The sequence below is a fragment of the Aulonocara stuartgranti genome, assembly GCF_965226115.1.
Source record: "Aulonocara stuartgranti genome assembly, chromosome: 18".
NCBI classification, from domain to species: domain Eukaryota; kingdom Metazoa; phylum Chordata; class Actinopteri; order Cichliformes; family Cichlidae; genus Aulonocara; species Aulonocara stuartgranti.
Window position 1 is genome coordinate 4,004,168 of NC_138954.1, and position 22,378 is coordinate 4,026,545.

At 40.4% G+C, this 22,378-nt stretch overlaps 3 protein-coding genes across 5 annotated transcripts; 1 reads left to right on the forward strand and 2 right to left on the reverse strand.

Annotated features, from left to right (window-relative positions):
* Nucleotides 1–4,636: 4,636 nt before the first annotated feature.
* Nucleotides 4,637–6,507, forward strand: LOC309694587 (uncharacterized protein). The gene is made up of 3 exons (XM_082514780.1): nucleotides 4,637–4,696; nucleotides 5,191–5,240; nucleotides 5,352–6,507. The coding sequence occupies exon 3, from the start codon at nucleotides 5,373–5,375 to the stop codon at nucleotides 6,015–6,017; it is 645 nt and encodes a 214-aa protein (XP_082370906.1). The 5' UTR covers nucleotides 4,637–4,696; nucleotides 5,191–5,240; nucleotides 5,352–5,372; the 3' UTR covers nucleotides 6,018–6,507.
* Nucleotides 6,508–8,685: 2,178 nt separating this feature from the next.
* Nucleotides 8,686–11,366, reverse strand: LOC309694232 (tripartite motif-containing protein 16-like). Its single transcript, XM_082514111.1, has one exon. The coding sequence runs from the start codon at nucleotides 11,291–11,293 to the stop codon at nucleotides 9,641–9,643; it is 1,653 nt and encodes a 550-aa protein (XP_082370237.1). The 5' UTR covers nucleotides 11,294–11,366; the 3' UTR covers nucleotides 8,686–9,640.
* A 3,502-nt stretch (nucleotides 11,367–14,868) lies between these two features.
* On the reverse strand, nucleotides 14,869–22,307 carry LOC309694234 (uncharacterized protein). Of its 3 annotated transcripts, none has more exons than XM_082514117.1 (3): nucleotides 21,982–22,307; nucleotides 18,858–19,110; nucleotides 14,869–16,773 (listed from the first exon to the last, which is right to left on the reverse strand). In XM_082514117.1, the coding sequence occupies exons 2-3, from the start codon at nucleotides 19,093–19,095 to the stop codon at nucleotides 15,593–15,595; spliced, it is 1,419 nt and encodes a 472-aa protein (XP_082370243.1). In that variant the 5' UTR covers nucleotides 19,096–19,110; nucleotides 21,982–22,307; the 3' UTR covers nucleotides 14,869–15,592. The 3 variants fall into 3 exon arrangements, with proteins under 3 accessions (XP_082370243.1, XP_082370244.1, XP_082370242.1); XM_082514118.1 differs by having other exon boundaries at nucleotides 18,924–19,110; nucleotides 21,709–22,307; XM_082514116.1 differs by having other exon boundaries at nucleotides 21,709–22,307.
* Nucleotides 22,308–22,378: the final 71 nt, after the last annotated feature.

Here is a 22,378-nt window from a genome sequence, read left to right on the forward strand (position 1 = left end):
TGGTGGCGAAAATCACCTCATAACTTTTCTTTCCCGGCAGGCCAAAGATGTAGTCGATCTGCATTGGCGAGTATCCCAACTCTTTCTGGATAACAATCCTGCTGAACTGTAGTCGGTCCATTTCACAATTCTCTTGCATCTCAAAACGCACAGCATTCCTCCTGGAACCTGCCATGTTAGCAGTCATTGTCGCCATGGTGGGTCTGGGTGAACCACCTTCGTGATCATGGTATCTCCCCTGCCAGGTAAGTATGAGTTGCCAGCGTGGGAGACAGGGGTCCCCTTTCCACATCCAGCACTCTGGCTGATGGTGCCTAACACACATTTTGTGCCAGTTTAAAGGGCACACCGAGAGAAGAGCAGACACATCAGCTGTATCCCAATTCAGGGTCTGCAGCCTTAAAGTACGCAGCCTCAACGATCCTCAAGGGCCGCGTACTTAAAGACCGCTAAGGCCCGGAAGTGCGAGGCTTGTGAAATGTGACGGTCTAGCCTCCGTTGCGATGCCCAGGTTGCCTAGCAACCATGATACTAACAGCTGGAAACGCTACATACAGCATTGTTTGAAGGAATTGAAGGAGAAAATCTTTTGTTCATTTGTTTGTTTGTTTCATGAGCTTTGATCATTCTCTGTAAGATTAAGGTCAGCTATTGAACGGCGTATTTTTTTAAAGTAAAGGCTTTAAAACCAAGTTAGTACAAACGTCACTAATGTCGCATAACTTTGCCGACATGTGGCCAACAGTAATGTTTTCATGTTCTTCGTTATTAAACATTTGCACATAAATAAGTGACATAATATTCAGTACTTACTTAAAGTTTACTCTTCGGCTGCCCCTCGTCCGCCGTTTTTTTTCGGCAAAATTATCCACACCCACTGCGGCGCTATGCATTCTGGGATATGTTGGGCCGCGAAGTCTACTCCGCCACGTCCTTAAAATTCAGGGAAATGAAGGACGCATTTGAGGGCCGCATTTCGAGCAGCCTTCGAATTGGGACAGCCTTTGTCGCCTCACGGTGAAGTAATCGGCCTTAAAATGCGGCCTTTAAGGCTGCAGACCCTGAATTGGGATACAGCCATGGATCTTTGCTTTTGAACACAAGAGTGAGGGGAGAGCACGAACGCAGTCCCCCACTACCACAAATTATGCAGTTGAGATTCCCGCATTTGGGGAATTCACAGGGGTCAGCACAACCGCAGTGCAATGGTTGAGCCTCGCCCTGGGTGAACCACCTTCGTGATCATGGTATCTCCCCTGCCAGGTAAGTATGAGTTGCCAGCGTGGGAGACAGGGGTCCCCTTTCCACATCCAGCACTCTGGCTGATGGTGCCTAACAAACATTTTGTGCCAGTTTAAAGGGCACACCGAGAGAAGAGCAGACACATCGGCTGTATCCCAATTCAGGGTCTGCAGCCTTAAAGTACGCAGCCTCAACGATCCTCAAGGGCCGCGTACTTAAAGACCGCTAAGGCCGGAAGTGCGAGGCTTGTGAAATGTGACGGTCTAGCCTCCGTTGCGATGCCCAGGTTGCCTAGCAACCATGATACTAACAGCTGGAAACGCTACATACAGCATTGTTTGAAGGAATTGAAGGAGAAAATCTTTTGTTCATTTGTTTGTTTGTTTCTACATGAGCTTTGATCATTCTCTGTAAGATTAAGGTCAGCTATTGAACGGCGTATTTTTTTTTAAAGTAAAGGCTTTAAAACCAAGTTAGTACAAATGTCACTAATGTCGCATAACTTTGCCGACATGTGGCCAACAGTAATGTTTTCATGTTCTTCGTTATTAAACATTTGCACATAAATAAGTGACATAATATTCAGTACTTACTTAAAGTTTACTCTTCGGCTGCCCCTCGTCCGCCGTTTTTTTTCGGCAAAATTATCCACACCCACTGCGGCGCTATGCATTCTGGGATATGTTGGGCCGCGAAGTCTACTCCGCCACGTCCTTAAAATTCAGGGAAATGAAGGACGCATTTGAGGGCCGCATTTCGAGCAGCCTTCGAATTGGGACAGCCTTTGTCGCCTCACGGTGAAGTAATCGGCCTTAAAATGCGGCCTTTAAGGCTGCAGACCCTAAATTGGGATACAGCCATGGATCTTTGCTTTTGAACACAAGAGTGAGGGGAGAGCGCGAACGCAGTCCCCCACTACCACAAATTATGCAGTTGAGATTCCCGCATTTGGGGAATTCACAGGGGTCAGCACGACCGCAGTGCAATGGTTGAGCCTCGCCCTGGGTGAACCACCTTCGTGATCATGGTATCTCCCCTGCCAGGTAAGTATGAGTTGCCAGCGTGGGAGACAGGGGTCCCCTTTCCACATCCAGCACTCTGGCTGATGGTGCCTAACACACATTTTGTGCCAGTTTAAAGGGCACACCGAGAGAAGAGCAGACACATCGGCTGTATCCCAATTCAGGGTCTGCAGCCTTAAAGTACGCAGCCTCAACGATCCTCAAGGGCCGCGTACTTAAAGACCGCTAAGGCCGGAAGTGCGAGGCTTGTGAAATGTGACGGTCTAGCCTCCGTTGCGATGCCCAGGTTGCCTAGCAACCATGATACTAACAGCTGGAAACGCTACATACAGCATTGTTTGAAGGAATTGAAGGAGAAAATCTTTTGTTCATTTGTTTGTTTGTTTCTACATGAGCTTTGATCATTCTCTGTAAGATTAAGGTCAGCTATTGAACGGCGTATTTTTTTTTAAAGTAAAGGCTTTAAAACCAAGTTAGTACAAATGTCACTAATGTCGCATAACTTTGCCGACATGTGGCCAACAGTAATGTTTTCATGTTCTTCGTTATTAAACATTTGCACATAAATAAGTGACATAATATTCAGTACTTACTTAAAGTTTACTCTTCGGCTGCCCCTCGTCCGCCGTTTTTTTTCGGCAAAATTATCCACACCCACTGCGGCGCTATGCATTCTGGGATATGTTGGGCCGCGAAGTCTACTCCGCCACGTCCTTAAAATTCAGGGAAATGAAGGACGCATTTGAGGGCCGCATTTCGAGCAGCCTTCGAATTGGGACAGCCTTTGTCGCCTCACGGTGAAGTAATCGGCCTTAAAATGCGGCCTTTAAGGCTGCAGACCCTGAATTGGGATACAGCCATGGATCTTTGCTTTTGAACACAAGAGTGAGGGGAGAGCGCGAACGCAGTCCCCCACTACCACAAATTATGCAGTTGAGATTCCCGCATTTGGGGAATTCACAGGGGTCAGCACAACCGCAGTGCAATGGTTGAGCCTCGCCCTGGGTGAACCACCTTCGTGATCATGGTATCTCCCCTGCCAGGTAAGTATGAGTTGCCAGCGTGGGAGACAGGGGTCCCCTTTCCACATCCAGCACTCTGGCTGATGGTGCCTAACACACATTTTGTGCCAGTTTAAAGGGCACACCGAGAGAAGAGCAGACACATCGGCTGTATCCCAATTCAGGGTCTGCAGCCTTAAAGTACGCAGCCTCAACGATCCTCAAGGGCCGCGTACTTAAAGACCGCTAAGGCCGGAAGTGCGAGGCTTGTGAAATGTGACGGTCTAGCCTCCGTTGCGATGCCCAGGTTGCCTAGCAACCATGATACTAACAGCTGGAAACGCTACATACAGCATTGTTTGAAGGAATTGAAGGAGAAAATCTTTTGTTCATTTGTTTGTTTGTTTCTACATGAGCTTTGATCATTCTCTGTAAGATTAAGGTCAGCTATTGAACGGCGTATTTTTTTAAAGTAAAGGCTTTAAAACCAAGTTAGTACAAACGTCACTAATGTCGCATAACTTTGCCGACATGTGGCCAACAGTAATGTTTTCATGTTCTTCGTTATTAAACATTTGCACATAAATAAGTGACATAATATTCAGTACTTACTTAAAGTTTACTCTTCGGCTGCCCCTCGTCCGCCGTTTTTTTTCGGCAAAATTATCCACACCCACTGCGGCGCTATGCATTCTGGGATATGTTGGGCCGCGAAGTCTACACCGCCACGTCCTTAAAATTCAGGGAAATGAAGGACGCATTTGAGGGCCGCATTTCGAGCAGCCTTCGAATTGGGACAGCCTTTGTCGCCTCATGGTGAAGTAATCGGCCTTAAAATGCGGCCTTTAAGGCTGCAGACCCTGAATTGGGATACAGCCATGGATCTTTGCGCCCAAATGCTTAAAGCTGTTAGCTGGTCAGTGTTTTCAGGTGTTCTTGTACTACCTGTACGGTGCGGAGTGCTGACTAAGTCATGTTAAACCCATTAAAGCGTCAAGCTCAGATATCTTTTCATTTTTGTGCACTGCTCTCTTGTCGACACACATTTTCTGTTTATTGAAGCCTTTTGTGAATAATTTTGATCATGTAAAAACTGGGAATTGGTCCCTATTGACAATACTCTTATTTTTTGCATTGCATATGTCATTTAGGAAAGGTAATTGGTCACTGAACTTTTTGCAACTGTGTGTATTTCTAAATTTTGTGGCTTCAGTGCACGGAAATTTATATTGTTCAGTTTGCATGTTAAAAGCCACAAACATGTAGCTAACTATAGGCTTTCTTGTGGAACTGAGAACTGCCCTGCCACTTTCAGAACATTTTCTGCCTTCATTCACATATGCCTAGGAATCACAGGACAAGAAGGCAGACCACTGAGGAGGAGTTTTATAAGTTCACTGGTGACCTCAGCTGTCAAGTTCCTGGATGTGGGTATGCTGCACAAAACTTCACAGCTCTTTGTGCCCCTCTCAGATTTCATATCAAACATGGGGGGGGGAAGTATTATGTCCATTTGAAGGTTGCTCTAAATACTTCAGTGTCCGAACATCATTTTCCAGCCATATTTCTTAAAAACATAAATAGACAGTTCAGCAGTCAAGGAAACAAGAAATTGGGGGATTTGCCATAATACAAGGACAGGAAACAATCTATTAGAAGACAGTTGACTTTGTGTCATTTAAAAATGCAGGCTAAAATGCTCTTGCCAACCAGCACTACACAGAGCATCATAGAGGAATTTCAGGATCTTTGAAGCTGTGCAATGCACGAAGCAAAAGTAGACACTGAATCTAACACCATTAACCTTTCGTTGGTAATGGTAGGACTAAGGTTGGAAATTGTGACAAACTGTAAAATATACTGTATTTTACGATGTATTTTTCAACTTTTCAATGCAAGACCTTGAGTTTGTATTTCTTTTGCAGTCCTGGGATTGATTTTCATCTTCAGACAAGGTCCCCAAAACTGCCTTTCTGTTAGTACTCAATCCTAATTGCAGGGTTCATCTTTTAGTGAGGATATATTTGTTGAAATAGCCATATAAAGTTGCTTTTCCAATGATCTCTCTCTCTCTTTTTTTTTTTAGATGGCAGACCAAAGAATTTGAATGACACCATTACTCTGGAGGAATCTGGAGAACTGGTGCCAGAGGAACAACCTCCTTCTAAACGTCAGTAAGACAAAGGAGCTGATAGTGGACTTCAGCACTAAGCAGGAGAGGAACTACCAGACCCCCGTCATCAACGAGTGCCCAGTGGAGAGAGTGGACAGCTTCAAATACCTCGGAGTTCACATCACGCAGGACCTGTCATGGTCCTGTCACATCAACACCGTGGTGAAAAAGGCCCGACAGCGTCTCTACCACCTCAGACGCTTGAGAGACTTCCAACTGCCCTCCAAGGTGCTCAGGAACTTTTACTCGTGCACCATAGAGAGCATCCTGGCGGGAAACATCTTAACCTGGTTCGGGAACAGCACCATGCAGGACAGACGAGCTCTACAGAGGGTTGTGCGGTCAGCTGAGCGCACCATCCGCTCCGAGCTCCCTGACCTGCACTCAATCTACAGCAGGCGGTGCTGGACCAAGGCCAGGAAGATTGTGAAGGACCTCAGCCATCCCAACAACAGACTGTTCTTTCTGTTGAGGTCAGGAAAGCGATTCCGCTCCCTGAAGACCAACACAGAGAGACTGAGGAGGAGCTTCTTCCCGCAGGCGATACGGTCTCTCAATCACACCACCACACAGTACTGACCCACACATATGGTTCTTACACACACACTGGACTTTCTGGACTTTGGTTTTGCACAACACTGGTCACTATATTCTTCATTTCCGGTTAATACTTGTACAGCTGCTGTTATTGTGTATATATTTATTTATATTTAGATTCCTTCATACATTCTTATATAGTTCTATATTGTGTATTGTGTATTTTGTTGTACAGTTATTTTATTTTCAACTTTAATTTATATATTTATCTTTATCTTATTCTTCCCAGTCAAATTTACCCTTCATTCTAATTTGTGTTGTACAGTTATTTCATTTTTAACCTTAATTTATATTTTATTCCTTCCTAGTTAAATTTACCCTTTTTAATTTTTCATATTTATTTCCTATCTTATTCATAGCCTTTTCCTTTTTTGTTCTCTTTAGGTCACGAGCAGTTGTCCAAGCATTTCACTACATATCGTACTGTGTATGACTGTGTACGTGACAAATAAAATTTGAATTTGAAAAAAAATTTGAGCTTGGGAAAGATTTCCACTCCAACTGTCGCATGCAATCACAAGAGGAGACAGAGGTCATCCAGAGGACAGGAGAAGTATGGTTAGAATTGTTGTGGAGGCCATGCAAGTTAACTGCAGAAACCCTAAACGTTGCATCTTGTGAAGAGGTTGCTAAGATCATTGTTAACAGATACCCTCAAACATTTGCAGATTTTACTGAAAAGGGAGAAAGACTGGGTTGTGGACGTTATTCACTACTAAGAAGCATCAAATCTAGAGTTGAACATGTTAATCAAGATAATACAACACATAGACTTCGTCAAACAAAGAGAACCAGGAATGAGGAAGACTTTAGTCCCAACAAATTAGATTATTAGCTGATCCATAGTAAGTACATCTGATGTTATGTCAGATTTTAAGTCCCAGTTTTTTCAGACAGTCGATTATTATTTTGGTCATAAAATCATCTTGATTAAGCTGTTAAAAGTTTGATTTGAAATATAGCCATACATTTAAAGGAAGATTCTACTATATTACTTGATGTTAAAGAAAATGTAAAAATCTGATGAGTTCTGAATTATGATCTGCACAAGGTTTTATTTATTTATTTATTTTACTTATAGAAGACATGAAACACTACACATAAAAATGCTAATTTAAACCTTTGAGCCCTGATCTCAAAAACAGATATAGATATAATGCTGTCTGTGAAGCTGGAATTAAGAAATAAGTGCTCAAAGTTTTAAAAACATATTTAGTGCCATATTCTGTCAGTATGGAACATCATCCAATGTCATGTTGTTGGTTTGTTAGTTGCCGCTAATAGACTTAGATTAGTTTATGTTAGCTAACTAGTGGCAGAATGGATAACTCAGAGGAAAATGAATAACACTAAAACTAAAAATCAGTCTAAGGGATCACTTTTTGGGCCACACCTGTCTGCAACAATGAGTGTTATGTTAAGAAACCAAGGATATACTGTTCACTTTCACTGTCTCTCTCTTTAGGAGTAAGTGGCTCTATGTTGTTTGGCTATTTGAATTAAAACACAAATATCCACCTGTTAGTAGTCGTGTTCGGATTTGTAATGCACTTTATAAATAAGAACAGTGTGGAAAAGAGCCTGTTTGAGTTACCAGACTGACAAGCTGCAGCCCAGCACTCCAGCTTTTCCACACTAGACCGAGTGTACATTAAATTCACAACTCACCATATTTACCTTAACTTGAGTTAATGGATGATCCAGTTTTGGGTTTCTTGTTATTGAATGCCCTTCTGTGTTTGTACAAGTAGAATTCTGTTAAATAATATTAAAAACAGTTAAATAATTGAGGAGAATCTTGATGTTCATCTGAATGGGCCCTAGGACATATAAATGTCATCAATTTATTTCAGACAAATTAACTTTATTAACAATGTTATACATCTGTGTTGTGTTTCAGCCCACAGCTCATTGCTGTTGATCTCATCTTTGCACACTGTCTCAGTAAAATAAGGTAAATGCAATTTTGTGCAAAAAGGTTTTGCAGAACATCTGGAATCGTGGGCTTATCTTGAAAGTTAATCCAGTACAACAGAATCCGTCTCAGTCATTTAGTTTTTTTCTTTTTTCAACACTGTCTGTATTTTATATATTTGTAAAATATAAATTATGAGTTAATGATGCAGTGTTTTCAGTCTGTGTTGGTGTCTCTTCTGATGTCATGTACAAATGCAAATGGATGACCATAGAAGAGTCAGAAGGGAAAAGTAGGATGATACTCTGTGAAATGCACTATACACAGGTACACACACAGGTCTTTATCACCAGTCTGACAGCTGTCGGTCCCAGCTGATTTCCCTCTCTCTCCGCTCCTCTCCGTCTCACTATAAAAAGGGAAGGAAACCACATACTCAATTTCAGGTTAGTTGTGAGCCACAAGGTTCATCTTCTTCTCTTTTAAAGGTTTATAGGTACTGTGTCTAGTTTGCTCACTAATCTTAAGGAAAGGTCCTCCTTGTGTGAAGTCAGCCTCAATAACATACAGGGTTTTTGCTCAGAACAGGCTTTTGGGAGATGATGCAGGATTGGTCTGGCTATAGAAATGGCAATGATTCTGTGTTACCTCGCTTGGGGTTGTGGACTTCCTTGTTCTTCCTGAGCATTTGGCATACAGACATTTATTTTATGCTTGAATAAATTAAAACCCCACTGGGTGAAATATGCTTTATTACAATGTTCCTTTGACTAGAGGCCAAAACCTCTTGGGAGGGGTGTTTAGCAGAGGGTACAGTGAACAGGGATACACTAGAAGTCCAAAAACTCAAAACCTTTCAGGATCCAGGATTATGACCAAGAAGAAACAAGCAAATAAGATTTCTTTTCTTTTAAGGGGTACATAAAAATTCATACTTTCATATTGATTATATTATATTTTTGGTTCTTATTTAGTGGGTATGAAAGTAAACAGTAGAAAGCTGTGTGGTGAAGATGCACAATTTGTTGTACATCTTCTGGAGTTTGTGGTTTCAACGTGGCAGTAAGATGAGGAAGACATGAGTCCATGGAAAAAGGTCAGTTAGTAAATATTCTGTTTTTGAAGGAAATGTTTCTATAATATTACATGATACAGCTCCAAATTAATTAGCTAATGACAATTTGATTCTTTTTACCATGATTTGCAATACAATCGACTCATAAAGGGTTTTATCAGGCTAAAAACATGTCAGAATCTAAAAAATGTGGACAAACTGAGCTGAGGTGTTTTAACCTCCTCTACATCCCTGTTAGCAGGATGAAGGTGCCCTCTTGTGTTGTGCATCAATTTTAAAATTAACCTTCAGAAAAACATTTAAAAAAAAACTTCACTGAGCTTTCAGCATCTTCAGCAACATCAGCAAAGAGACATTTGTAAAACCACACCGTGTCAGTTTGTTCACAGGAGTCACAAGAAGTGATTGTTTTTATGGCTAGACAGACACAGTAAAGAGCTCAATCTAACAAGACCTCAAAAACATCAAGAGAACATTTAGAACATGTCAAGGTACCACCTGTAATGTGTAACTGATTTCTGTGCATTGCAGAATGCCACAATAATGATGGAAATAAAAAAAGAAATGGAAACTAAAATACTGTTTTAATCCCACAACAGTATGAAAGGATTCAGTCTATTTCAGTTTAACAAACTCAGCAATGTCCCCATAAGAATAACAAAGCCAAAGTCCAGCATAGAGCGGCTGAGTGAATGTGGTCTGGACTCTGTGGAGGAGAGTCATGGTTTCAGAGACGCTGTAGAAGGACAAAATACCTGCTCTGTGATCCAGGTACACTCCTACTCTGGAGGAACGAGGACCTGAGACAGGAGTTTGGATGTTGTTGTACTGAAATGTAAAACTATTTTTCAAACAATCTAATGCCCAAGATTTGTCATTATGTCCAAACCAACATCCAGTTTCTACTCTGCTGATATTCTTGTACGCAGCTGCTACAATAATTCCTCCACCTCTCCACTCCACCTCCCAGTAACAACGTCCAGTCAGACTTTGTCTACTCAGGACCTGCCACCATCCAGTGAATCTGTCTGGATGATCAGAATAAGACTGTTTCTTTGTGGATGTTGCTTTTCTGTTCTCCTCTGATAATAACAGATATGTGTTTGCTGTGTTTGGATCCAGTGTGATTTCACGTGAATATTTTAAAAATTCCGCTCTAGTCTTTGGCTCTGCTTGTGGATCCGACAGTAAAACATCCACTTCAGTGACTGTCAGTGAGATGTTTGTCCGTTCCTCTCTCAGAATGTCCTGTAGTTTATCTCTGACCTCTGACACAGCTGCTGTCACATCCTCAAAGTAGCTCAGAGGACGGATATTGATGCTGGATGAGTCTGTAGACTCACTGAGTGCTGACAGTGAGGGGTAGTTGTGTAGAAACTGGATGTGATCCTCTGTGTGTGAGAGCTGCTTCAGCTCAGCATCTTTCCTCTTCAGCTCAGTGATCTCCTGCTCCAGCTTCTCCTGAAGCTCTTTGACTCGACTCACTTCAGTTTCCTGCTGGGATCTGATCTGCTGCTTCACATCAGAGCTTCTTTTCTGGATGAGATGGATCAGCTCAGTGAAGATCTTCTCACTGTGCTCCACTGTTTGATCAGCAGACTGATTGATGGCCTCCACCTCCTGTTGAAGCAGCTTCACATCTTTCTCTCTGTCCTGGATTCTCTGCTGGATGTTTTGTCCACTCACCTCCAGCTCTCTCTGCCTCTCAGTCCTTTCTGCTGCAGCTGAGACTGTGTCGTGGCCTTTATGTTCATCCACAGAGCAGAGATAACAGATACTCTGCTGATCAGTACGGCAGAACATCTTCATCACCTCATCATGACGAGAGCAGATGTTCTCCTGGAGCTTCTTGGAGGGCTCCACCAGCTTGTGTTCTTTTAATGTAGGTGAATAATAATGAGGCTTAAGGTGTTTCTCACAGTAAGAAGTCAGACAGATTAAACAGGATTTGCGGGCTTTCAGTTTTCTTCCAATACAGAGACCACAGGCCACATCTTCAGGTCCAGCATAGCAGTGATCAGCAGTAGCAGCTTGGAGTCCAGTCTTCTTCAGCTCCTCCACTAAATTTGCTAAAATGGTATTTTTCACCAGCACGGGCCTCACTGTGAAGATCTGCCTACATTGAGGACAGCTTTGGATTTTCTTTACCTTCTCGCCATTCCAGAGTTTTGTAATACAGTTCATGCAGTAGCTGTGTCCACAGGGAATAGTCACTGGATCCTTCAGTAGATCCAAACAGATCGAACAAGTGAAGGTTTCTGGGTCCATTTGATTTTCTTGCTGCGCTAATTCCCTATTTTCTCTCTGACTGTCACGTAGGTTTCACGTTCTGTGAAGACAAACAGCCTCTGTGCCCTGAAGGGAAACTGAGCTCTTTTTTACTTCTTGCAATCCACCCTTATACAGGGGAAGTATTAACAGTGTGACAAAGAGCGTGTTGTGACAGGCATGGTGTGTTATGCTTGACTTACTGAATACAGTAACAACTATGACCCAGTTAAACAGTTTACAGGAATTTAAACAGGAATTTTTACACTCAGAGCTTTAACTTTTAGCTCCTAACATGTGAATTGAATTGGATCTCTTATCTAGGAGGGTTTTTCGGTTCTGACTGACTTGTGGTGATTTGGGATTTAAGCTCTGTAGGATCTACTGAGGACTTTGATATGTCTTGGGTCACTGTGCTTCTGGCTGTTGTAACACAAGTCAGTGGATTTTTTGTGAGTCATGTCATTGTTTAGTGAAGTACATGGGAAAAGACAGGTTTCGAGAATGATTGAAATGATTGGTTCCCTTACTTTAACCTATGCTTACATGTTAGTTATCTGTTTTGAATATTAATAAATATGACTTAAAACATTGTCTAATCACCTAGTCAAACTACAGAACAGCGATTAGAATCATACAGTCTATCTAAAAATCATTTTACATTTTTGCTCTGTCTTGCCTGCTTGGTGCCCTGCAGGCTCACTGAGGGCCCTCGCGCTCACTTTTCGCTTATATGTGTGTGATAGAATTCAGAAAACAGATCGGTGCAAATTATAAGTCTATATCATAATGTCTTCAGTTTTTGTGTTTGTTGTAGGGTTGTAAACTTCAACGCGTTAAAGGGGGGACGGCAGAGGATTCTCTGGCTGGCTGGAGCGGGATCTAATAACTTGCTCGCAAAATAAAACAAAATAAAAACAAACCAACAAACTAGGGCTGTCAACATTAACACCCTCATCACGATTAATGAGATTACAAATTTTAACGCAATCAACCAATCTAGAGCGCAGAATGGACAAACTTTGGACAAACTGCCCGAAATGCGTTGACAGAGACATTTCAGGGATTTTGAGTCATTCTGCACTCCAAATGGTTTAATTGCGTTAAAATTTTCATTCTTGTTTCTGTGACGAGAAAGAGGAATGAAGGCGACCAGGTTTTTTAAATATTCTGAGATAAGGATCAGCTCTTGGGAGTTAAAGTTTGTTCCTCGCCTTTGCCTTATTTTTCTACATTAAGTTTATGTGAAATGTTTTATTGGCAGTTGTTGATGGTTCCATGTTTTTCAAAGTCATCCAATGTCAGTCAGCGAATGTACCAATTTTCAGGTAATTATCTGCCAGAGTCACTGAGTTTAATATATGCAGTATTTTCACTTCTTTATGGTTTTAACAGTTTCTATACTCTGACCTATGCTGTTTGTTTCTTGTTCACTCTCTCATTTGATTTTGTTTCCTTCTCATCATTTGATCTCATTTTTGTCAGGTGTGTGAAGGGAAGGGATCAGCTGTGAGAGAGCAGAAAGCAGAGGGAGTGTTTTCAGGCTTTACCACATTCCAGGACGAGGAGCAGCAGAGTTAAAACTCATAAAACAACCGTTTTTTTATCCTCTGCAGTGTCGTTGTTCCAGCACAGTGACAAATAGGATAAGAGACACAAGTCATAAACTGTAGGTCAGCAGACATGAAAAATATGCTTTAAAAACAACAGTAGTTACACAAACTATCACATGAGGAGAGTCACTCTGGAGACATCAACATAACAACAACAAAAAGCAAACAGTCATCATGGGTTTTCAGTAAGCAGAACCTGTGCTCACACTCTGGACGACCATCAGTAAGCAAACATTTAAATATTTTTCTGTCAGTTTGTTCACAGCAGTCACAGCCTGTAACAACGATCCTGCATTAAGGGACCATGGGAAAGATAAGAGAAAAGAGTTTCCAGTTTACGAAAATCCTAAAATACTTCCAAGTTCAATGTACCCAGGATATCTGTCTGTTATCTGGATTCACGTCCCCTTTTTCCACGAGGATATGTGCTCACATGAAGCTGGTTATCAAATCACTAAGTTAAACCAGGGTTTCCACTGCATGTTCACATGAGAGTGGTGGCATTGGCACCATCTAACCAATCACAAACATTGGTATACATACTGTATACTAGCAGCAGAAGAGCTGAGTTTTGCAAAAGAAGAAAGATAGTTTTAGTTTTCATCCTTACAGCTGCAGCCTTAGTGGTGTCAGTGGTCTAACAGTCTAAGACCAAGTAAAGATTAAAATAAAATGGGGCTCATTTATTGGGTCAAGTCTATGCTTCAGCATAGCAGTGATAAGCAGGAGCAGCTTGGAGTCCAGTCTTCTTCACTTCTTCACCAAAACTGCTACAATATAGCACATTTAAAATCTGAGATAACCCAAAGTGTTTTACATTTGAGGCATATGACAAAGAACATTAAAAAATATCATGTTTCACTTAAACACAGATTTGAGTCTCAAACTTCTAAATTTAACCAATGATTCACAATTAAATAAAACTATGTTTTTCATAAAGCAAACACATTTACTGCCACAAAAACTTTCTTCATTTTTGAATTGAAGCAATGAAAGAATTTTCTAACTTCATCTTTATGTTCACGAAGGAAGAGAAACATGAAACATGTCAGAATATGTTTTTTCTTTCTATGGTCAAGATGATCACAACTTCTGTAATAATCTTTAACAGGTTCTTGGCTAAATTGTGTGCTTAGGGTAGCATCTCTGCTCTTGAAATTTGATTTATCTGCCCATGAAAATTACGAACTATCAGGGTACTAGGTCTTTGACTCAGTATTTGAGTCTTATTTTGTATTCAGTATTCAGCTTTATGAAGATGTTTTAAGTTCAAGTTTATACAGTTTGGTCTTGAGTCCAAATCTTTTATGTCTGAGTTTTTTGTATTTCTACTTATGTTGTCTTGTCTTTGTCTCATCCTTGTGTCTCTTGTGAGATTCTGTCATGTCCTCTATGTATGTTTCCCAAGTCATGTCTATGTTTATTCCCTCTGTCTCATGTTTGTTTTCGTATTTGTGTCTCTCTCCATGTTTCTGGCTCCCTCGCCCTCCCACGTTCCTCCCCTTTGCGTTTCATCCTCAATCTTCACTTCATCCTTTGTGTTTCCACTTTCCTCGTCACCCTTTAGTGTATACATTGTCTCCGTCTTCCTCAGCCTTTTGTCAGACCACCAGTTAATCCTCTTTCGTGTTCCTGTGTTTTCAAGGTATTTCCAAGTGTTCCAGGTTTTCATGTGTTAATTTTCCCACTTTAGGCTTTATGATTAGTTTCTTGTCTAGTTGGTTTTCTTGTTTGGTTTATGCTTGTAATCAGTCACAATAAAAGGCTCGCTTTTTGTTAAGTTTAGTTCTGCCTCTGTTTGTCTCCAACAAAACATTGATTCTTTAAAAAGGAAACTTTGTCTAAATTTTACAACTCAATACCAGTAAGGCTAACGATGAGATAATCAGTTTCCGAAGAGGACTAAGGACAGACCCAGAAGCAAGATAATGCATAAGGATATTTAATTTCACACAAGAGATTCACAGACTTAAGCACTAACACACTACAACTTTTTCAAGGAATGTTCTAACAATAGTTGGGAAAAACGTGGGGTAGTGGACAGGATGGTGATATATTTTTTAAATATATTCTCAGTCTTTTCCATCCAAAACAGGGTTCCAAGGGAAAATGTGAAAATGTCTCCTTCAACTCCACAAGACTGGTTGGTAAACTTCCACACATCTTTAAATATCTTCAAGAAAATCAAGAGCCAATCCACTTTTCCATGATCAGGAAGAAATCCGCATCGTTCCTTCAGAATCCTGGTTTCAACTAACAGGCAGACTCTTCTCTCCCGTGTCCAGGCATATACCTTTCCAGGATTTTATATCATATCTTATTATATATGCTATTCAGACACATTATTATTGTTGTTATTATTATTATTATTATTATTATTATTATTATTATTATTATTAATAATAATAATAATAATAATAATAATAATAATAATAATAATAATAATTCCCACTGCAGAAGAACTTTCCAAATATGAGATAAATATCTCCTCTCATCCTCATTTTTAAAAATTCTCATTTTACTCTCTGAGGAGTAGTGATGAGTGACAGATGGTTTCTTCCACTGAAAACACTACGTCCAGATGAACAGAATCAACCGTTTGAGTAATTTGCCTGCTTGCCTGTATTGGCCCTGTCATAAACCCACTTTTACAACTAACAGCTATTCCAGATTTTATGTGAAATTTTCAACTTGTGTGAAATCTCATGTGTCTTTTCAAGTGTATCATCTGAATGAATCTTTTCCCACAGGTGCTACAACAATGTGGCTTCTCACCTGTGTGAATTCTCATATGAATTTTCAAGTTTATCATCTGACTGAATCCTTTTCCACAGGTACTACAAGAATGTAGTTTCTCACCTGTGTGACTTCTCTGATGTCTTTCCATTGTTGGTTTATGACCAAATCTTTTTCCACAGGTGATGCAAGAATAAGGCTTCTCACCTGTATGAATTGTCATGTGTTTTTTGAATGTCGATTGGTCTCTAAATCTTTTCCCACAGGTGCTACAACAATGTGGCTTATCATCTGTGTGAATTCGCATATGTCTGTTGAATGCTGACAAAGCACAAAACTCTTTTCCACAGATGGTACAAGAATATGGCTTCTCACCTGTGTGAATTCTCATGTGAGTTTTAAGGTTAATTAGCTGACTGAAACTTTTTCCGCAGGTATTACAAGAATATGGTTTCTCACCTGTGTGGATTCTAATGTGATTTTTCAAATGTATCATCTGACTACATCTTTTTCCACAAGTGTTACAACAATATGGCTTCTCATCTGTGTGGATTCTTATGTGAGTCTCCAATCCTGATTTCCTACTGAAACCTTTCCCGCAGGTGGTACAAGAATAAGGTTTCTCACCTGTGTGTGATCTCAGATGTCTCGTTAGGTTGGATTTATCATGAAAGGATTTTCCACAAATCTCACATTTTGCAGACTTTTTACTTATTTCAGATTTACACTGAGTCTCTGACAATGGAGAATTTTCCACTCTGTTACTGTTATTCGTGTCATATGTCTTCTTATTCAGCTCCGCATATCGAGTTGATTCTGAGTTGATGTGCTTACTTTTTTCCTGATCTTGACTCTCTGGTTCAGGAGAGCTGTGAGAAAGGAGCTGATCACTGTGTGGCTCTGAATCACTGTGGTCACCTCCATCATAACCAAGAGTTACAAGAAAGGTTTCAGTCTCCTGCTTCAATACGAGCTGCTCTCCCTCCTTGCTGGTGTAGAGTTCCTCGTGTTCTTCTTTAATCTGCAGAGTCCCTGGATCCTCCTGGTTCATAATGTGGCTCTTCTCCTTGTTATCCATCTGCTGGTCTGTGAAATCCTCTTCATCCTTACAGACATGTTGATATGGAAAATCTGAAGCGGTAAATAAACAAAACAAATGTCAGAAAATTTAAAAAATGTGATGATGTTGAGGCAATGATCTAAATGAATCAAGGGTGAGAAAGCCAAACTCCAAATCTCACAGAGATTTTAACTGACAAAGAAAAATAGGAACCAACGGAAAGTAACAAATATTGAATGAACGTAGAAATGAGGGAACTAAACACAACGTCACTAATATTAAACTAGGATTAAAATATAACAATAACTAAAATGCATATATAACTAACTAAACTAACAACACAGACTCAGGATGAAGCCAATATATTTTTCCAGACCCGGATGCTGTTGAAATCGAATTTCTATGCTTACAGCAAAAACATGTAATTCTAGAACTTAAATGGATGACAGAACAAAATGAAACTTCTGGTGTTGGGTTTGTGTCTCTGCACGGGCACAGATTTAGTGTCAACAGCAAGTGGAAATGTTAAACTCGTAAAAATCAAGCGCGTGATAATTAAAAGAACAAGAAAAAGTAATGAGATAAAAGCAATGAGGCTCTCAGTCAAACATTTGACTCTTCTAAGTCTACACATATAGATATAATTTACTTAGTTCTCTTATTTTTCTGATAACAGATGACTGCTGAGTTTTTGTGTGTGTGTGTGTGTGTGGGGGGGGGGGGGGGGGGTGCACGTGTCACCTGGTCCCTTCAGTAATTATGGAGGACCACAAGAGCCACACTCATCAAAATAAAGAATTCTGTGCATAAATTGTACAGTAAATTATGCATTTGTAAATTAATTTACAAATTCCTTTTTTAAATTATTTTATTTATTCAAACATTACATAAGTAATTTATTATTTAATACGTTTATTTAAAATAAAAATGTAAAATAAAAACACTAATCAATATTTCAAAATGAATAATTAATTCATTAATAAATACTTCAAATCAAAAATTGTTACTGGTATCGCCACATAACCTGGCTTGAGTCATACAAGCTTTGGTTAGATAGTTTAGTTTTCTACCGAAGCTGGGTCTGTTTGTAGATGTAAAGCCAACGGTACTTAAACGTTTTAGAGTAAACCAAGCAGACAGTTCAATCTTTAAGCTAAGTGTATTCACAGGGACCAAACATCTGTCCCATGAGCTGTGGTGAGGAAACAGACCCAACCATGCTGTGCTTGGTTTATAGTTAAAAGAACTCTCATCCTGCATAAACCACTAATAATAAGTCCTCCTCCATGTTTTGTCATGCTTATATCATACAACCTGAGTCTGTCACCTTTGTAATAAAGCCCAACATTTCTGCAGGGTCACATGTCCTGTTTCCCCTTTTTTTGTTTTTAAAATACATAAAGAGTAATTCTATTAAAAACTGTGTTTTCATCCTGCAAGTTAACAGATATTTGATAAACCTCTGCTGTTTTTGTTGTTAACTGTCATGGTTGACTTCATTCTGCAGGTGTCTAGAGTCAGAAAAGACTGACAAGGTGAGAGGTGAAGGCTCTCCACCCCTGATGAAACACCAGGACAAATTCAGCTATGTGTGAGGAAGAGGAGGAAAAAAACGAGACAGCAGCAGGTGAGAGATGGAGAGGAGAACAGGGGAAGAAAATACATCTGTTCTCTGTAATTTGGGGACTGGTAAAAACATTTGAGACAGTTTCTAGATATTTGCTTCCTCCACTATCACTGAAGCTGAATAAAAACAAGAAGAACAGGGAACATTCCCTCAGTGACATTTGGAAAATTAGAAACTAGTCTTTAAAGCTTCACAAAACATTTGTGACCTTTGACATTATGGTGCTATCTGTACTCAGCAAATATTTTTATGAGGGAAACAAATCATTTCTAAAGGCTGTATAATCAGAGTGACTCCGTTTTTCTGCAGCTCCAAGGAAGTGAACTCTTCAGTTTCATCATTTCCACTGCACCAGTAGAAATGTTGTTGATGTTAAATGTTTAAGAAACACATGCACTATTGCTACTGATTGCAGCTGATTTTTAGGTTCTTCCTGTTTCTCTAAAAATAAATGTAAATTTGAGCAGTGAGTAGGATCCTAAATTATTCAAATTCATTTTTTATTAAGACCGATACAGGTTTGCATACCTGTTCTGTGTAAGTTTATTTCAGGTTTCCACATATCATCACTGAGTTTGAGTTGTTCATCCTCACTTTCGGCCTCCTCCTTCAGTTTAAGCTGCTCTCCCTCTCCCTGATTGGTGGAGATTTCTTCCTGTTCCTCTTTTATCCGTGGGGCCTCTGGGTCCTCCTGGTCCAGACTGGAGTTTTCCTGCTGGATCCAGACCTGCTGGTCATCCAGACCTTCCTCCTCCTTACACTTCATGCTGCTATTAGAGGTCTGAGGAACAAAAGCACACATGAAAAAGGTTACTAATGTGATGACATGAAAATACACCTCTAAACAAATATAATCCAGTACATATTGAGTTCTTGAATCACTACCCGATTAGCTATTCTTATTGTTGTTTCCTGTGATGCAGTGATCTTTTGTATGTTATCACACCAAGTGGGTAATTTCCATGGGCAGATGGCTCAAAGAGCTAAGATTAGTTAGATTATTAGTAACTTTGGCTCTATCCTGCAACTCATCACTCAGTCCTCACCCTGCATGTTTAGAGCCAACCCCAAATATTTCTTGTAATGTCAATCCTGATGTTTTGATTAAACAGTGCTGAACTCTTGTTGTTGTCAACTGCTCGTGTGTGTTCCTAGTTCATTCAGTCATTTATGTTCAGTTCATTCAACCTAATAATAAATCTATGAGTCCAGCATTTTGGTCCTCTGTCTCCATTCTCCACACACCTGACCTACCAGAACGAAACACTGGGTCAATGACCCAGGTACTGTGACAGTGGGTCAAGGGCGTAGATTTGGCATGGACGGAAGGGACATGTCCCCACCAATATCCAGCGATTATTGAATTGTCCCCACCAATAATTTGGTCTCTTCTAGTAAAGAAAAATAAACCCGATAGAAAGAAAAAAACGATCTGTCAACCTCTCATTCACTTAGCGGTGCAGAAACAGTTAAATTACGTTCTCTACTGGAGTCCTACCTCATGTGACAAATATGGCCAATGTGATTGGCTGTGCCTTTCAGGGAGCTCTTTTTAGTTTCACTTAGTCATTTGTTTAATAGTAATTTAACATTATATAATTCACATATAAAACTATGAATTGTAATTTTAAATGGTTTAAAAGTATGTAGAATAGCATATGTAGGCAAGTATATTTCTCCTTTTTTTTTATCAAGAAGCAAAGACAAAAAAGGAAAAAAAAAGAAACAGGGCAGGGCTCGGTGGTTGAATCATCCCCACCAATGCTAAAACCAAATCTACGCCCTTGCAATGGGTTTGCAGTGTTTCGGGGTTTTTGTCAGATTTGGGACTGTATTAGTGCGTTAATACAGATATAAAAATATATAATACTGACTTAAATACCTACAGCTTACAAAAAAAGAGTAATGCATGCATTTATGAAGGTGGCAAAGCAACTTCATTAACATACAAATACATGGGGATCTGCTTCACTAACATGTCAGGTTCATACAGTGGCACATTAGTAATAATGCAGCTCTCCTCTAGATAAATCCTAGTATCCACTTGAGTCTCAGTCAACACACAATCCCTACAGCATCCACAATGTGGCAAAAAAGGGTAACCTCATTTATTCTTGATGTGAGATTCAGTGCTATGATAATAAAGTGAAGAAACAAAATATGGTAAATGCATGCATGCAACAAAGACAGAAACCAAATCCTCTGTTCATCAATCCAACGGCATGTAGTACAAGGCAGGAGTAAGTACACAGAAGGTTTGGCAGGGTTGTTTCATATGCCCTAAGCCTAACCTGTTCAGGTGTGCTGCCTCCTAATGTAGCTCAGTTTCAACCACCAATGAACTGTCAACAAGGAATGTAAGGCCAGCCCTGTAGCCACCGCATTAGCATTTTCCAAAAAGAGAGTTTGTTTCTTTCTCTGTGTGTACCCCTGCAACAGATTGTCAATTCGTGAATGCTGCACCCTGCCTCTCTCCCTGTGACACCTAAGATGAGCTCCTGTTTTGTGAATATTTTTATTCACATACAAATGGTGCCACATCACTCCAGTGCGTTCTGGAAGCACTACGCAAATGCCAAAGAAGAAATGCCTTTTCTTAAATCCAAAAGAAATTATTTTCTAAAAACTGACTGTAGTATAAGTGTATAAGTTTAGATGCTGTTGAACAACATTCTGTATTTTATTTTTGCCAAGTGGGATTTCTGACCGTTTTTCTATTATCTGAGTTTTCCACATTAAAAGCTTGGAGCAGCGGACTCTCATTTAGCCAAGGGTTGGCAAAAAGAGTAAATAAAAAGAAAGGGGAATCGGGTGCTGCCATCTAATAGACTGAGATTTCGTTTGGATCTTTTTAGTCTAAGTTAATGCTGAAGTCACAGTTACCATAATTTTGGCCAGTATGACCATTTTAATTATTTAACATTTTATATTTAAAACAAAAATAAGCGAGGGTGGTGGGATCATCATCTGGTTATCTGGTCCAGACTTGAAGCCCCTCTCTGAAAGCAAAATTCCTGCCGGCCTGCTGGGCGAAGAGAGCCACAGGCGGCAGCGGGCTCTTGTGTAGCCACCGACCGGCAGACAGAGAGCCGAAGCGGACATCCAACTGGGGGCACCCTGCAAACTGCTTTCCCTTACTGCCTCCTCTATCGTAATCTCTAACGCCATCCTCTGCTAACGTAAATTTCCCCTGTGTCTCCTTGGATGCTTAATGCCAAAAGTTTACTGTTAAAGAGAGAGAGGGTGGTGGCGACTTTATTTGGTATATCTATTTTAAAAAAATAGCTCATAGCTGCTGCTTCATTATTGTCTGTTAGCCTGCAGACTGAGCTCCGATCAGGGTCCTTACACGTCTTACTCCTGTGTAAGCGTCACATACCTGTTATCTGTGACTTTATCCCGAGTCTTCGGCTGATAGCTGGCAGTCCGCGTTAAAGGCTGATCTCCTCTTCATCCTGTACGATCGTGTTTTTAGCCTCTGAGCAGATTTTTTCAGCAGTTAATCGCTCGGACACTGAATTAAAGGCAGTGCTGCTCGGACAACTGAAATATTTCTCTCATACCACCAAAACAGGCTCTTCAAGCTAACCGTCTACCGCACATAAAACACCATCCATCAGAGTCCTTGAACTGCACAAAGCTTTTGACCCACCTCAGCAGCTGCATCCTTTCAGGCCGTGAAGGCCGCACTCAGCGTTTTTATATCTCTTACGTCGCGCTGGTCCTGTTGCCTAGCAGCGATGGCAGAAAATTGACACCCATTACTGAAAAAAACAAAGACCATGCTGGTGCTTTGAACCTGCTGTTTGTTCTGTTTTTAACACTCTGTGCTGAAGCTGAAGGAATGTGATGCAGCTTCAAACTAAATTACTTTGATGGGACACAGTGTGCTGTGACAAAGAGTTGTATCATCCTAAAAATATGTGGACAAGCTCAGCTGAGGTGCTTTAACCTCCTCTACACCCCTGTTAGCATGATGACGGCGCCCTCGTGTGTTGTGCATCATCAGACTTCAGTTAACTTAGCAGAAAAAGATATTAAAAAAAACT

What these genes read in the sequence shown, in the direction of transcription:
- LOC309694587 (XM_082514780.1), top strand. Translation starts at nt 5,373, where the DNA reads ATGACACCATTACTCTGGAGGAATCTGGAGAACTGGTGCCAGAGGAAC.
- LOC309694234 (XM_082514117.1), bottom strand. Translation starts at nt 19,095, where the DNA reads ATGAAGTGTAAGGAGGAGGAAGGTCTGGATGACCAGCAGGTCTGGATC. An exon ending in AATAAACTTACACAGAACAG is followed by an intron (nt 16,774 to 18,857) that starts GTATGCAAACCT and finishes TTACCGCTTCAG; the next exon opens with ATTTTCCATATCAACATGTC.
- LOC309694232 (XM_082514111.1), bottom strand. Translation starts at nt 11,293, where the DNA reads ATGGACCCAGAAACCTTCACTTGTTCGATCTGTTTGGATCTACTGAAG.